The sequence below is a fragment of the Rhinolophus ferrumequinum genome, chromosome 5 (genome assembly GCF_004115265.2).
Source record: "Rhinolophus ferrumequinum isolate MPI-CBG mRhiFer1 chromosome 5, mRhiFer1_v1.p, whole genome shotgun sequence".
Lineage (NCBI taxonomy): Eukaryota > Metazoa > Chordata > Mammalia > Chiroptera > Rhinolophidae > Rhinolophus > Rhinolophus ferrumequinum.
In genome coordinates this window covers 85,303,086-85,318,079 of record NC_046288.1, presented here as the reverse complement: position 1 = coordinate 85,318,079, position 14,994 = coordinate 85,303,086, and the positions used below count along the sequence as shown (strand labels likewise).

At 56.2% G+C, this 14,994-nt stretch overlaps 1 protein-coding gene and 1 long non-coding RNA gene across 25 annotated transcripts in view; one reads left to right on the top strand and one right to left on the bottom strand.

Annotated features, from left to right (window-relative positions):
- ABLIM2 (actin binding LIM protein family member 2) overlaps positions 1 to 14,994 on the top strand; it is a 124,765-nt gene that overhangs the window by 33,832 nt on the left and 75,939 nt on the right. For all 24 annotated transcript variants that reach the window (XR_004422973.1, XM_033105460.1, XM_033105479.1 and 21 more), the window contains exons 2-3: positions 3,217 to 3,360; positions 11,526 to 11,709. Coding sequence is in view for 23 of the 24 variants with exons in the window: in XM_033105460.1 (XP_032961351.1) it covers positions 3,217 to 3,360; positions 11,526 to 11,709 (328 nt within the window). In the remaining variant the exon portion in view is untranslated. The remainder of the gene's footprint in view (positions 1 to 3,216; positions 3,361 to 11,525; positions 11,710 to 14,994) is intronic.
- On the bottom strand, positions 4,636 to 8,532 carry LOC117021989 (uncharacterized). Its single transcript, XR_004422974.1, has 3 exons — positions 8,395 to 8,532; positions 7,599 to 7,801; positions 4,636 to 4,745 (listed from the first exon to the last, which is right to left on the bottom strand). It is a non-coding gene; the product is annotated as an uncharacterized LOC117021989 (long non-coding RNA).

Here is a 14,994-nt window from a genome sequence, read left to right as displayed (position 1 = left end):
GGCAGCTGCAGGAGGAATGAGTCCATCTTGGGGTAAAAGGCCCACACCATAAACCCACCAGATTCACAGACGTGATCCCAGGGCCAAGCAGGCAGATGGGAAGATGTGGGCTGGAGGGAACACCTGTGGAGGCGGTACCTGCATGAAGACAGGTGTGCAGTGCCTACTTCCTACCACAAGAGGGCAGCACCACGGCTCTCACCTGTGCCCAGAGGCCCCAGGAGCCTCTAGAAGATGCTCCAGGTGGGTGGAGTTGGGCCCTCCCAGCCAAACCATGTCTTAAAGTAGCTTCCCCCCCACAACCAAAAATACCTCCAGTAACCAGGAAACTGGTGGTGTCAGTCCATGAGGTCTTGTCAACGAGGAGAGCTGCTGTGCACTGAGCACTTAGGGTTTGCTGGCACCTTTTTGCCCACGGTCCTAGCATGTCCTGGGCAGGTGATGGGAGTAGAGGGCTGATGGCGGAAGGACAGACAGACGGAAGTCTGGGAGTTCCGGGTTCTAGCATGTAGGAGGTGAGGCTGGGGCGGCAGGTACCCAGGCCATCCGACCCTGCAGCCGCCGTGCCCCCAGGGCTCTGACACCGCCCCTAGCGTGGGTGGGCTGACGTTCCCCGCATACTGGATCAGGGCCCGTTCCAGCAGCATAAAACCACGCCTTGTCTGCGCGTGGAGAGTGTCCTTTGTATGCCTCACGGGTGAGAAGGTAAGAGTGTTGGCTATCTGTGTACCCCCCCTCTCCATCTGACCTTGGACGTGGACCAGGGTGACTTAGTGGCCTGTTAGCCCCACGTGAGCCGTGGGCGGCCAGGGCGTGAGCTGGCACTTGCTGTCTGAGGTTCCAGTGGCTCGCTCTGCTCGGGGAATTTTAAATTCAAGCCCAGGACATCCTCACTTTCTGCCTGCCTCCTCCCATCTATTTTATTCAATAATTGATGAGGCAGTTTCTGCCATTCCATAGGAAAAAGGAGCGTGGGGCAAGCCTGCTGTTGACATTTAGCTCAGAGCTGGAAATGCCACCATGGCTCCGGACCGCAGACGGCTCACGAGCCCTCGCCCATCTCTGCACTGTCTGCTCTGCTGGTTGGTTTCCTGACTTTTCTGGAAATGTGAGGCAGGTGTTGCCAGGGCTCAGGGTGCGGCTCGTCTTCCTGCACCTGCTTCTCCAGGCAGTGTAGCCTCTCGTCCCGACAGCTGGCACCCCACCACCCATGGGTTATGCAGAGCCCTCCTCCTCGGAAGGCCTGCTGTCCCCAGCATGGCCTGGGTCCCTCCTTAGTGCCACCCCCCCAGGGCGGGGAGTGCAGAAGAGGAGAGGAGCCCTGCTCTGGCCAGACTGGGGGCTGTCGGGAGGTGGGGTTCTCAGGGTATCAGGGCAGGTTGGCAACTGGATGGAGAAATGTCCTCTGTCTGAGATCCACCTCGCTTTTTACAACAGGGATGAACAGACCTTCCAGGCTTGGTGCTCGATCTATGCTAGTGTTAAGCAATTGTTGGAGAGAGAGAGAGAGAGAGAGAGAATACACTTAACTGTCAAGTGAAGTGTGGCAGCTGTTTCCTGGGCCCGCCCACCTCCCCTGTGCCCCCTGTAGTTCCAGAGGCATCAGCCAGGCAGGCAGCCCACCTACACCTACAGACTTCCCCTCAGGCGCCCACAGCTCCCCTGGCTGCTGTGCCTCAGGCCTCTGCTAAACCCTCAGACTCACTCAGCCCAGACACCGGGCAGCCCAGAAATGGAGGGATGGGGTGACCCCCACCCAGGAGATAGGAGGTGCCCCAGCCTCCTTCCTTCTGAGTGGCGATCTAGGTATGTTTCCCACGATTCTCTGGAGGGCCCCCAAGGGGCTGACCCAGTTGCCTACAGCAGTGACCAGCGTGGTCACACACCTGTCAGTGGCTCTTGCCTTCCCTGCCTCGTCCCCCCACCCCCACCTCTTTCCCGCCACTGGGAATGCCCAATACCCCACCGCACCCTGTCTTTGTCTCAGCCGCAGGCCAGGGGCCCCCAGACCAACACTGGAGGGTGGAGTTAGAAGGTGTGGAACTAAGTGGAGACCCACACACAAGAAGACAAAGACCCTCCCTCTCCCCCACGCCCCTCCCACACACGAGAAGCCAAAGTCTGTTTACTCAGAACCCGCCGTAGCGGGGTCGGCCACCATCACTTGCATTTGGCTGAGACCCCAAGGCAGGCAGAGGGGTGGGAGAGCTTCCTGGTGGAGAAATGGGGGCTCGGGTGTCCTGATGGGGGCTGGGAGAGGCTGGGGGGCTTCTAGAAGGGGGTGTCCCAGGTGACAGGCTAGGGGAGCAGGTGTGGCTTTCTCGGGTTGGTCCTGAGTGGGAAGTGGGTCCAGCCTGCTGGGAACCTGGCTCAGGCTGCACTCTGCCTGGCTGGCCTCCGTGCCAGTGTGCAACTCTGCCATCTAACTACCAGCTTCTCCTCACGTTTCGAGTGACTCCTCTGGGACAGAGCTGGTCCCCAGCCCCACGGCTTCTCCCAGCCCCGGCTCTGTCACTTGGGTGTGACTATTGCTCACTGCTGGCCCACTGCTGGGCTGGAGCTCCTGGAGGGGCAGGCCTGCCAGGGCCCGTGTCCTGCACGCTGGCCTCTGAAGGTGCCCTTGGAGGAAGTGGTGAGGAGCCGACGGCCCCTCCCAGACCCCAGGAGCCCCCCATTGGGCCCCTAACTGTCCACCCAGACCTGCCTCCGTGGGTCTCCAGCGCCCTGTAAACACCCTAATTTGTGTCTGGCTTCAGGCGGGACAGCACCAATAGTCAGGTCAGTGTCGCCAGGACGCAGAGGGAACGTGGCGGCCACAGGACCAGGTTAGTTAGTGTGCGAGCAGAGGAGAGGACTCTGGTTCTCCTGGCACAGAAGCGGGGGGGTGGGCAGCTCTGAGACCCTGGAGGGCCAAGGTCATGCCAGGTCAAGGCAGCAGGGGACCCGGCCACCCCGGTGATCACATCCCTGCAGGTGTTCTCACTGCATGGGGACAGGTCTGCCCGCTGGGGGCTGACCACTGGTCTCTTGCGTTATCCGATTCCTATTGGTGTCCAAGGAGAAGGGGAAGATGAGTCTGTCCCCTGACAGCCTGCCGGACAGACTGTGCTGGGGGTGTGGGCCCCGTGTCCTTGCCCCGCTGCTGCTCTGCTCACCCTGTGCCTGGCCCGTGCCCCCTCGAACGCCGCCTCTAACGCCGCCCCTTTTTCCTGACAGTGTCAGAGGCCCAGGCCGCTCACCGCCCCCTGGAGAAGCCGCCCAGCACAGCCATCCTGTGTAACACCTGCGGAAATGTGTGCAAGGGCGAGGTGCTGCGGGTCCAGGACAAGTACTTCCACATCAAGTGCTTTGTCTGCAAAGGTGAGTGAGCGTCTCTGGCCAGTGCCCTGGCTGCAGTGGCCACAGGGACAGCCGGGCCTGCAGCCGCGGTTCAGGGCCCACAGGGTGTCTCCTGGATCTGGGGTCTTCGGAAGTCGTCAGAGTCCAGAATCTTCACACAACAGTGTGATCGTTTCAGTGTGGCCTGCGTCACTTATGGGGGTGATAGAGGAATCTGGCCGAGTGGGGAGGGTCAGGACAGGGGCCAGGTCCCCAGGAGTGTCCTTGTACAGCTGCACGCAGCGTCCCCGGATTCAGGTCCAGTGGCCACAGCAGGGTGGCTACCTGGGCCCCAGAGCCAGAGGGCACATGGTCCTTGTGGGCAGCATGACCCCACCAGTGTGGGGGCACAGATTGCCCGGGGCCGCACGGAAACCCCCACTGGAGTAGGGAGAGAACATTACTGTGTGTTCCAAATGAAAACGGTCTTAATTTTCTCTGATTGTAAAAAATAACGTGCATAGTACACTAAACTCAAATAACGCCGAAAAGACAAAAAGAAACAAAAGCCTGAAACCCTGAGACCTCCGTGTATCTGAGCCGGCCTTTGCTGCAGGCTCCCTTCCCCTTGCCTTCCTCCCTGCACTGACGTGAACGCATATCAATTGTGTAGAAATGGTTCCGTGTAGTTGCATTTAGTTTCCTAAAAATATTTGAAAAATAGCATTTGGGGGAAGGATAAGCAAACCCAACCAACTGGGCACAGACTCCAAGGATTTGCGGTTCTAAAGGGATTGCGTTAATGGGACTGGAAACACCGCTAACCTCTCTGCAGCGAGCAGTGTGGTCACGCCTGCTTCCCGAGGTTGGGGAGGATGTCCTCCTCGGCTGTCACGGGTGCATGCGGCGTTAGCCATCATGCACCTCACATAGTCTCGGAGCGATGAGGGTTTGCTTTTGGGGGGGCAAACAAAACTGGGAAATGTGCCGCATACACCTACAGGTAATGGAGTGACGTGATTTTTGTGGACGTTACGCGGCCCTATTCAGTCAGCGCAGGCTGCATTCACTCGCTGCACAGAGGATCCCAGGAGGCCCTACTGTGCGCCAGGCCTAGCGGAGGCTCTTGAAAGCGCTAAAGCATAAGAAGGCGCCAGCTTAACTTTGACTGGTGACGCTGGTGAGGGAATCAGTGTATCAGCTGAGGTAGGCGTGCAACACAACTTGGAAAGTTCACTTTTAGTAATGAAACCATGTGCTGGGAGTGGGGCACAGGAAGGTTCCGGAAGCTTCCAGAGAGGGCATCACAGAGGAGGTGGTGTTTGGGTCTAACTTGGAGAGAGGAGAAATCCACCGGTCAGAGGAGAGCCAGGCGGGTCCAGGTGGCAGAGACAGTGTGTGCGGTGTGGAGGGTGGGCAGCCTGGACCTGTGGGGAGGGTCAGTGGTTTGCTGAGTGCAGCCGAGCAGCAGGGAGATGAGGCTGGGGGCCCAGACTCGTCCCTGTGTCAGCAGCCCCACAAGGGACGTGTGACTGTCCCCGTGAGAGAGGGCAGCGGAGGCCGGGAGATGTAGGAGCCTGTCAGGCCTTGGTTCCAGGCCGGCCCGTGGCCCCCACACAAGGGGCTTCATCCTGGGGGTTCTGTGGGGCCGCCTCTGGGGGCAGAGTGAGGTAGCAGGGAAGCGCCCGCCCCCAGAGGACCTCTGCCTGCAGCCACGTCATTGTCACGGGCTCTGTGTGAAGACTGTGTGAGAGGCCTGTGGTTTGAAAAGAAAACTTGAGAACCATTGGCCACAACTCTCCTGCTTTTCAGGGAGGATCCAGAGAGGCCCTGAAGCCTCCTGGCCCTGCAGGGGGTCAGAGTGCAAAGGGGAGACATGGGGGAGGGGTGGGCAGGGGCCATGACTTAGGGAGATGGATGAGCACCACCAGCCTGCCTGCCCCTGGACCCATGGGGGCTACGTCATTCCTGGCAGGGGTGGGCATACCCTGGGGTCCAACCCCACAGAGGTGCTGTGGCTCCATCTGTGGGCGTGGGTGGCTGTCAGGGACGTCACTGAGAATGACTTGATGCCCCCCGAATCACCTGCATTCCAGGGTTCCCATGCATATCCACAGCCTGGCTCAGCCCCCAGTGAATTCACCTGTCCGCCCAGGTGCCCTGTTACCCCAGCCGGACAAAGGCTGCCAGAGTCCTAGCAATGGGGTCCCCCCCAGGGCAACCCCAGGATGGTGGCTGGGGGACTGTTTGGAGAGACGAGGTGAGGGGCATGTCTGTGGCACAGCCTGGGAAGCGTCGCTTTCTGGGGAAGAATGGAGCTGCCCCCGGTGGTACTGGGGGCATGGCTCGCCGTCAGCATTTCCGAGGACAGGAGCTCAGTCTAGCTGCCTGTGCCCATGACGCTGCACTCGCCGCCTTCGGCTCCAGAATTCAGGGGACGCGTCTGTGCCAGGGAGATCTTTCCTTGGAAAAGGTGACCACCACCCTGGTCGGTGTCCCTGTCCTGCCTGAAGCTTGTCTTGCGTTTCATCAGAGCTTCCCAGTCCATCGTGGAATTGGTCTGGTTTAATTATCTCCACTCTCCGGAAGAAGCATTTGCTACATTACTGAAAAGCAAAATCCATTAGGTTGCTCTTTTACAGCTCACTTTAAAACACAGAGGGGAAGTGCCCACTGTATTTAAAAGGATCCTCTAAGCGCAGACCTAGGATCGCAATACAAGGATTAGACCCCTAGAACCCAGCCCATCACCTGAATTGACCCTCGGGGTTTGGTAGGAGGTGGGAACTGGGCCTACACACCGTGCACCCCCTCCCCAGTGTGTCACTGGGGCAGGTCACTCTGTCCTCTGAGGTGTGTGTCCCCTTCACCTGCTGAAGAATGGCAGCAGAGCAGCTGAGATTTCCTGAAAGACTTTAAAAAGCTGTGTTTGTTTAAGCATGAGAATTACAGTGTTGCTTGGATTGGTCTTTTATCCAGGCTCTCATAAAAATGCAAAGCCTATGAATCACCGAGGGTGCCTTTGGGTGAATAAAAAGAACACCCAACTCATAGTGTCCTAAGCAGCACGGATACTTAACACCTCAAAGCAGCCTGGAGGGAGCCCCTCACACCCAGGGCTGGTTAGTTTAATGACTCAGCAAGGTCATCAAAGACCCACTTTCTTCCTCCACTTCCCCACCCCGCTGTTCCCGCTCCACCCTCATCCTGTGCATGTCAGCGCTGCCTGTCCCCGTGATGCCACGGTGGCTGCTGTAGTGCCAGGCATCACAGCCTCACAGGTGGCACTCAACCCTGGGGAGGGCGTTGGGGACCCTCCCCTCGCACCATGCGCCCTGTGATCAGGGAGGAGAACCCTGTCCCTGAGGTCCCCCACGGACTTCCAGTGGTTCATTGACCAGAACTGGGTCACACATCCCCCCACCGGCAAAATGAACGGGAGGGAGGCGACTGACTGACATCAGTCTCGTCCCTGCCTGGTGGGTATGTCTCCAGTTGAACCAAAGCGGGGTCAGAAGACCACTGTGCCACTGTCAAATTCTGATCCGAGAGGCCCAGGGTGTTGGGTTCCTGCCACCACGGCACTGGTTCGATGTGCCTCGGTTTACCTGGGGACGCCATGAAAGCATGACGTAATCATCCTTCCCTTGCAGCTGCCGCAAGCTCAGGCTTTGATGCCGTGAGGTGTGGGTTCACATCCCACCTTTGCCACCCTCGGCTCGGTGGGTATTAGACATGTTTCTTAACCTCGCTTTCCAGTCAATGATTATTTCTTGGGCACCTACTATGAGCAGGGTGTGCTGGGTGCTTGAGATGCTTCCACGAACAGAACAGACCTTCTTGTCCTGTGGAGATCGTGTCGTAGGGTGACAGGTGACAGACACTAGCCAGAATAAATAAGCATATGTTATTATGTGCTAGAAAGTGGGGTGCTAGGGAAGGGAAGAAGAGGGACAAGATGAAGGTGGGCTGGGGGGTACTGTTTTAAATTGGGTAGTCAGGGAAGGCTTCCCGGAGGCGTGACCTTTGAGTGAAGACTTGAGGAGGGGAGGAAAGAGTGCAGCAGTGGGTTGGAGCACGTCCGGGATTATGGGAAGAGCTGAGGAAACAGGAGGGAGGGGTGGCTGCATGTCCAGGGAGGAGAGCCCACCAGCCCTTCCTGTAACTTGGTAGTGGCAGATGGGGGTGTCCTTGCGGACCCCCCAGCCCCCCGTTGGAGACTGCTCTGGGCAGCTAGAGAGGTGCGACAAGGGAAGGGTACAAAATTCCTGCATACTCACCTTTCGGGGCATTCCCGGGGCGTTTACGGGAGACCCACCAAGGGCTTCCAGACCAAAGGAAAGCTCCAGCCAGATGTACCTCCTCCTCAGGCCCAGAGCACATGTCCTGCACAGCCGGACCCACGCAGGGTGCGACAGGAACCAGGGATCACATGGCAGAGTTGTGGAAACTCACGGCAGGAAGGACTCTCTGATGACACGGCCTGTTATTCCAGATGGAGAGCCTGAGGCAGAGGTCAGGCGAGTCCTGGGCTGCTCGCTCCCAGGCAGGGCGCACAAACCCCTAGTCCTCGGCTTTGCTGTGTCGTAATGCTAGTTGCCGTCCCCTCCCTGACGCACCAATGCAGAGAAGCAGGGGGCGAGCGGGAGAATGTGTCACCTGACCACCCGGTGGTTTTCTGGGTTTCAGCCCTCCAAGCTCATCTGTGCGCCAGTCTTTTTAAATTTGAACTCATGCTGTGTCCATCCGTCTGTACCCTGAATTATTCACTTAAAGGACTGTGGAACCCTTTCCCCATCAGATAAGCTCTTCAAATCTATTTCCACATCTGCCCACATTCCTCCAAATGCAAGGCCCATCGTGAATCTGGCCGTCCCTCTGCTGTCGGACGTTCACATGGGTTCCAGCCCGGCGCACCTGCCTAATGGGTTTCCTGCACCTCATCTCTGATTTCTTATGACAAGCAGGCAAGATGGGGATGGTTAACCCATTTTACAGATGAGGACTCTGAGGTTCAGAGAGGTTCGGAGACTTTCCAAGGTCACACAGCTGGGAAAAGCAGGACTGAGGACTCACCTACACTGCCTGTTTCCAATGGCCAGTTTACCTGGCACTGTACTGCTTGTAGCCAACGCCGACAGCTCAATGTCTGGGTCTTCCTGCTCATTTCCTCTGCAAAGAGTCCCCGGAGAGCAACTGCTGGGTCAAAGGCTGGGAGCGGTTTGAACAGCCTTCAGAGTCAGTGCCAAATGGTGTTCCAGAACGTGTTTTCCCACTACTGCCCGCCCCTCTGGACCATTTCTCATAAGTGACCACAGTGAATGCCAGGGACCGACACTCAGGGTCACCTACGGCTGCTTCACACTCGTATTAGTCTTGGCTAATCCGATGGGTGACATAGAATGTAATAACATATTGTCTTGATTAGGCGTTTTAAAATTGTCCTTGACTTTGGACTCTATTTTTAGCAGCAGAGGTCTGGGTTCGTCCGTCTGGCCCGGACCTCAGCGTGTTTGGGCGGCCACAGTCCGACCAGCAGCAGAGGTAACCAGGAGAGGTGGCACCAGCCGGACCCGGCTTGTGTGACTGGAAAGCTGTTTTACTCCCTCTCCTAGCAGCTCCGTGATGGAGACTTACATCATTTTAAGGGGGCGCACGGCCCATCTTTACATTTTCATCCTTCAAGGAACAGTCCATGCCTTCGTATCCTTCTGAGGAACAGAAGATTAGCCAGATGCCAGGGTCAGGATGTCCAGTGAGCAGCTCTGTTACTCAAGAGCTGAATTGTTTGGGCGGCGTTGGCAGAAAAAGACAGGAATTCTCTTCATAAGGCCCCAGATAGTCTGTTCTTCCCAGTGGGGTACGGCTGCCTGGCCTGCGCCGTGATGCAAGTTTGAACAAAGGGTTTTCACTCTCAGGTGGGTGTGAGGATTCAGAATGGGTGGCCTCTGGCCTCTCGGGCGAGTGACATCAGCTCAGCCACGGCCTGGACAGGGGCCTCCATATGACTCGGGGCTTGCTTCATGCTAGGTCCCCTGTGCTGCGTTTTCACCTTTGAAGCGGGCCCTGTGCTCCAGGTGGGAACGAGGAGACCAGAGAGGTCAGGAACGTGGCAGGGGCTCTCAGCTTACGTCTCACCTTATCCAAAGGCCTCCCCTCCCCCTGGAGAAGAGGAATGAAGGGTTTCCCACCGCTCTGGGGGCTGTAACAGAACAGGGCACACACAGCCCTGAGGCCCGGGTGAGGGGACAGGGGCACCCCGAGAGGTCGTGGCCTCACCCTGTGGGGGAGGGGGCTGCACTGAGGGGGGCCCACCTGGCAGGGCTGCCAGAGCCCCCCGGTCACGGCTGGGAGGGGGGTGCGTCCTGACGGGTGCGTAGCTGAGGGGCCCTGCTACGCAGGCCAGGTGGAGCAGATCGGCCTGGGGGACCCCGAGACTCCAGACCCCAAACTTCCCCAGATACTCTTCCTGTGTGACCTTCCTGGGAAGGTGCCAGTGGTGGGGGAGGAGGCCAGGAGGCCCCTCTCCCCCAAACTCCCAGGGCACCAAGCAAGACGCAGGTCGAAAGTCGGGCTTCCGTCACCAGACACCAGTGACTTCCCAGACACCAGCCCCCAGTCAGCGCGAGCTGCGTGCCGTGCCGACAAGTTTTACTTTATGACTTTAATAGTAACTTATCAAAACATACAGCACGTGCTGTGTGATAGCTTTGTACTAAGAGTTGTAATAATAACAACTCAATCCAGGATAATGCATGAAGTATTTAGAGCCTTGTGACTACAGAAATTCCTAGTCAATCAGTTTCCCTGTGGACTTTGGAATTTTGGTTGCAGAGAACACGACACACACTTTCAGTGTTTGAAACTCACAACATGCGCTTCCAGTTCTGCGGGGCGGGGGAAAGGTTGGAAACAGGCTTTCCAGGCCAAAACGGGATGAGGTGAAAGTTCAATAAGAGCCCGGCGGTGGGTTTTGTAAGTAGATCTCGGGGGTCCCACTTTGGCATCTACACTCCTCTGGATGTGCTGAGATTTCAAGATGCCAGTGCTTACAATTTGCCAGAAACAACATGCCTTGCTATCAGTTAATGTTTTGATAAAAACCGTTAGGTGTCGATTCAAAAACGTATGAAGGCTACATGATTTTTCAAGACTCTGGCTTGGGGGCTATGACCCACGAGGACCCCAGACTGACCGGACGCAAGGTGTCCTCTGGGACTCCAGCAGGGGTGCTCCCTCTGAAACCATGCCTGGCTCCCATGTGTCCCTGGGGCGGAGGGGGAGTGAGGGGGTGGATGCTCAGGTGTCCTGCTCACTGACTGGCCAACTGCCAAGGGCAAGTGCCCCGTTCCCCACCTGGTCAAGTCCCCCAGACCCTGCATGCAGTGCTACAGTGCAGCTTTCTGGGGCAGGAGGTGTGTGTTAGGCGCCAAGTGTCCCTGGCCTCACTCCCTCCTGCAGGGGTCTGGCCTTGTCAACGCTGTAGGAGGAGTGAGGGAGGGGGGAGGGGGCCTTGCCGTGGTCTGGGCGCTGACCGCAGGGATTCATCTGTCCTCTGCCACACGGGCCCTTCCCATGCGGAACAGAGCCGAGAGCATAGTAGGTGCCTTTCTGATCTGTTCTGTGCTGGGACAGCCCGCCTGGAGTAGCAGAAGGCTTCAGAGCCAAGCACGCTGCACCCTGGTGGGGTCCGGTAGGGAGGGAGGGGGCAGGAAGGGAGGGGGGAGAGAGGAGGGGGGACAGGGGAGGGGGGAGGGAGGGGGAGGGAGGGGGGAGGGAGGGGAGAGGGAGGTCTGGAGGGAGGGAGGAGGAGAGGGGGATGGGGGAAGAGGGAGGGGAAGGGTGGGAGGGGGAGACGGGGAGGGAGGGGGGAGATGGGAGGGGGCAGGGAGGGAAGGGGGAGGGGGAGGGAGAGAGGGGTGAGGGAGGGCGGGAGGGAGGGAGGCCGGTGGCACCTGAGCACAGCCTGGTTCTCCTCCCGGGTCAGTGCCCCTTGGGGAAACTTCCACAAGGAAGTCCACTCAACTCCAGGCTGAGGGGCCGGAGCTGGAGTCTGTGCCTGGACCTGCCCCCCCAGGGTTTTCAGTGAACCACTGTGAGCCTGTGTGGGGAGGTGGGGGGCTGTGTGTGGTGGGTCCACCTGGGCCCTGTGGGGTCCGGGGCAATGGTCCCACCTGCTAACAGTGGCCTCACACGCTGTCGCGCAGTGTGCGGCTGCGACCTGGCCGAGGGTGGCTTCTTCGTGCGCCAGGGCGAGTACATCTGCACGCGTGACTACCAGAGGCTGTATGGGACCCGCTGCTTCAGCTGTGACCAGTTCATCGAGGGCGAGGTGGTGTCTGCGCTTGGCAAGACCTACCACCCTGACTGCTTCGTGTGTGCTGTGTGCCGGTGAGTGGGCTGCCAGGCTCCCTGCGTGGGGGGAGCCCTCCCCCTCTCTGCCCCTTTCTCCCTCCCTCCCTCTCTTCCTCCCACTGGGTCACAGCAGGAGAGGGAAGGTGGGGCCCAGCCAAGGGATCCCCGGGGACCCTGGGCAGCCGCACACCACACTGAGGGTTCCCCCTCCTCCAGCGCCAGACTCTTGCTCACAGCACAGGACTGAGCCCTCTTCCCTGGGGGCAAAGTGGCCAGCGGGCTGTGAGGTGCTGGCACGTGGCCTCCTTTGGCTTCTGGGAAGGTGCACCCTCCCTGTCCCCTCCCGGGGACATGTCTGCATCCTGCACACGTTTCATCTCTCACTTTGGCGCCTGAGGTGCCCACACTTCAGCGCCTCCATGCCCACCCACTGCCACTCTTCAGCTGTCCGGGCACGTCCCACCTGCACACTCTGCCTCACTCCCCGAGTCGCTGATCCGTGGGTGGCACAGATCCACCAATCCACCAGGCGCATTAGCCCCAAGCCTGGGTGTGTTCCAAGGTCCCTCCCTTTTCAGAATCCACCCAGCGGCTGCCCACGCTCAGGCCTCGAAACTTGCCTGCCTGGGGTCCCTGCCTCCCGTCTCCTGTCACTCCTCCACACTGCCTTCTGAGGAGCTTCACCGTCTGTTCCGTTCGTTCATTCGTTCGTTCATTCATTCATGCATGCATTGGCCAGGCTTTTCTAAGCGCCAACACGTGGCCAGGCGCTGGGCTGGCACGGGTGACCTGGGGTTATGCATTAGCAGACACCCTACAGGACTCAGCACCTAGGGACACTGCAGTGCAACAGGAGGTACCACCCCAGAGTCTCCCCCACTTGCGGGAGCTGCTCCCTCCTTCCCTCCATCCGTGGCCCCCATTGCACCCTGTGCCCACGCTCCCGGGCCCCACACACTTCTCTAGCAACATGTCTCTGGAGCTGCTTGATGGGAGCGTCATGCAGGCCGGGCAGGGGCTGGCCTGATTCTTTGTGTCCCGGGTGCCTGGCACAGAGCAGGTGGGCACTGACTGACTGGAGGGGATTGGCACCCCTCTCTGCCTGCACCTCGGGGGCTTAGCAGGGAGGCCAGCAGGCAGCCTCCCCACCTGGGTGTCCTCCCCCCGCTCCACAGCCCCAGACACAGTTCTTCCAGGAGGAATGTCCCGTTTCTGGAAAACAAAGAATAAAACCCCAGAGTTTACTTCCTGCTCTGCTCTCTCTCTGTCACCACACCCAGTGTAAAGGGGATTTTTTCAGTATTGTCCCCAAAGCTGTTGTCTGTCGTTGTGGCCCGTGCACTGGACAGAGATGGAAGCTTTGTCAGGATGACACAGAGGGAGGGAGGAGCGATGCCAAGGAACATTGCTGTGTTATGGCAGCGCGTGGGTTAGAGCTCCCCCAAGCACTATCTGAGGGTTTGATTTCTGAGCACGTAGCTCAGAGACAAGGGTTGACTTAATCATAGTGGGTTTGAAAGATCACCTCTGGATAATCCACTATTTTAAAAATAATAGCAGACAGCTCTGTCACGCTGGGACTAGATTTACCCATCCACTGTAAACAACTAGAAAACTGGACAAAATATACAAAACAACTGTTTTCATAGGTTGGGGCACAGGCGGCTCGGGACTGAGGGTAGGAAGATAAATGAAGTGAACCCCATGACTTCCCCTTCTTGCTACCTGGAGGCAGTTTCCCATAGTACAAGGAGGGAACCATTAGAGATGGCATGCTCGCTGTGTTAGAGATGGTGGTCTGAGACCGAGAAGCATACAGAGGGGAGAGAGCTGCACACAGGTGCCTTTCACTCTGACTAATACAGAGCCAGGTAGACAGAGGACATTTTACAAAGTGGGACCACGAATGACCGGGTTGCTGTAAGCTAAGCAGCCGCCAGGGCTGGGAGACATTGGAGTTCTGGCCTGGTGGAGAATGCTTGCTGAACAGCCCAGGAATGCAGTAGGGACACAAAAAGGGCCACGCCTTACTGTTGGGATTAAGCCCTGGGCAAAGACTACAACTACACATCAACGCTAATGAAGTACAAGAAAAAAGTCTCAAAAAGATCAGGCTGATCTGTAAACAAGCTAACAGCCTGCCAAAGCAAAGTCCAATACTTTTATGAGAAGAAAAAAGTCCAGCTCTCAACAACATAAAGTTGACAGTGCTCAACATTCAGTCAAATACTGGTATTCATAAAAAGAAACTGGAAAATGTGACACAAATCCAGAAGAAAAATTCATAACAGTAGACCCAGAAAACGAGAGCAGTGGTGAAACTAGCAGTCAGTGACTTTAAAAGAGCTATTATACTTATGCTTAAGTATTTAAAGGAGTATCATGGAAGACGTGAAAAGAAACTAAATGGAGTTTCTAGAAATGAAAATTATAATTTCTGAAATAAAAAATTCCCTGAAAGGAATTAGCTGTAGATTACATTTTGTAGAAGAAAAGATTGGTGAACTTGAAGACATAACTATAGAAACTATTCAAACTAAAACAAAGGGAGGATAAAAGACTGAAAAATACAGAGAGACTCAGTGATCTGTGAATATAGAGCTATCTGTCTGCCTCTCTAGGTTGGGACAGGGAGACCAAGGGAATGGGAGAAGACTCAAAAAATTTGAATAAATAATGGCTGGAAAATATCCAAATTTGATGAAAACTGTAAACTCATGGATCCAAGAATTTCAGTGAATCCCAAGCAGAATAAACATACCAAAAACCTACCAAGTCCATCATAATAAAATTTCTGAAAAACAATAGTAAAAAGAAAATCTTAAAAGCAGTAGGAGAAAAAAAATAAACAAATAAAAAAATTAAAAAAATAAAACATATGTACAGTGGAACAAAAGAATGACTGTAGACTTCTCATCTGAAACTATGCGCACCAGAAGACAGTAGAACAGCATCTTAAAAGGACTGGAGGGAAAAGAATCAATCAAACAAGTCTATACCAAGCCAAAAAAAAAACTTTCAAAAATGAAGGCAAAACTGCTGAAGCGTATGGCGTTCCTTTTTGGGGTGATGAAAAATGTCCTCAGATTGATTGTGGGGTTATTTACACAACTCTGAATACACTAAAAACCATTGAATTATAGACATTGAATGGTTCGTGAATGTTATAGAGCCTGTGAATAAAACAATGACAGTAAAGCTGTCACACACAAAAATGAAGATTTTTGTAGACACACAAAGCTAAGAGAATTTGTTGCCAACAGACCTGCACGACAATAAAGTTAAAGGAAATTTTGCAAGCTGAAGGAAAATGATGTCAAA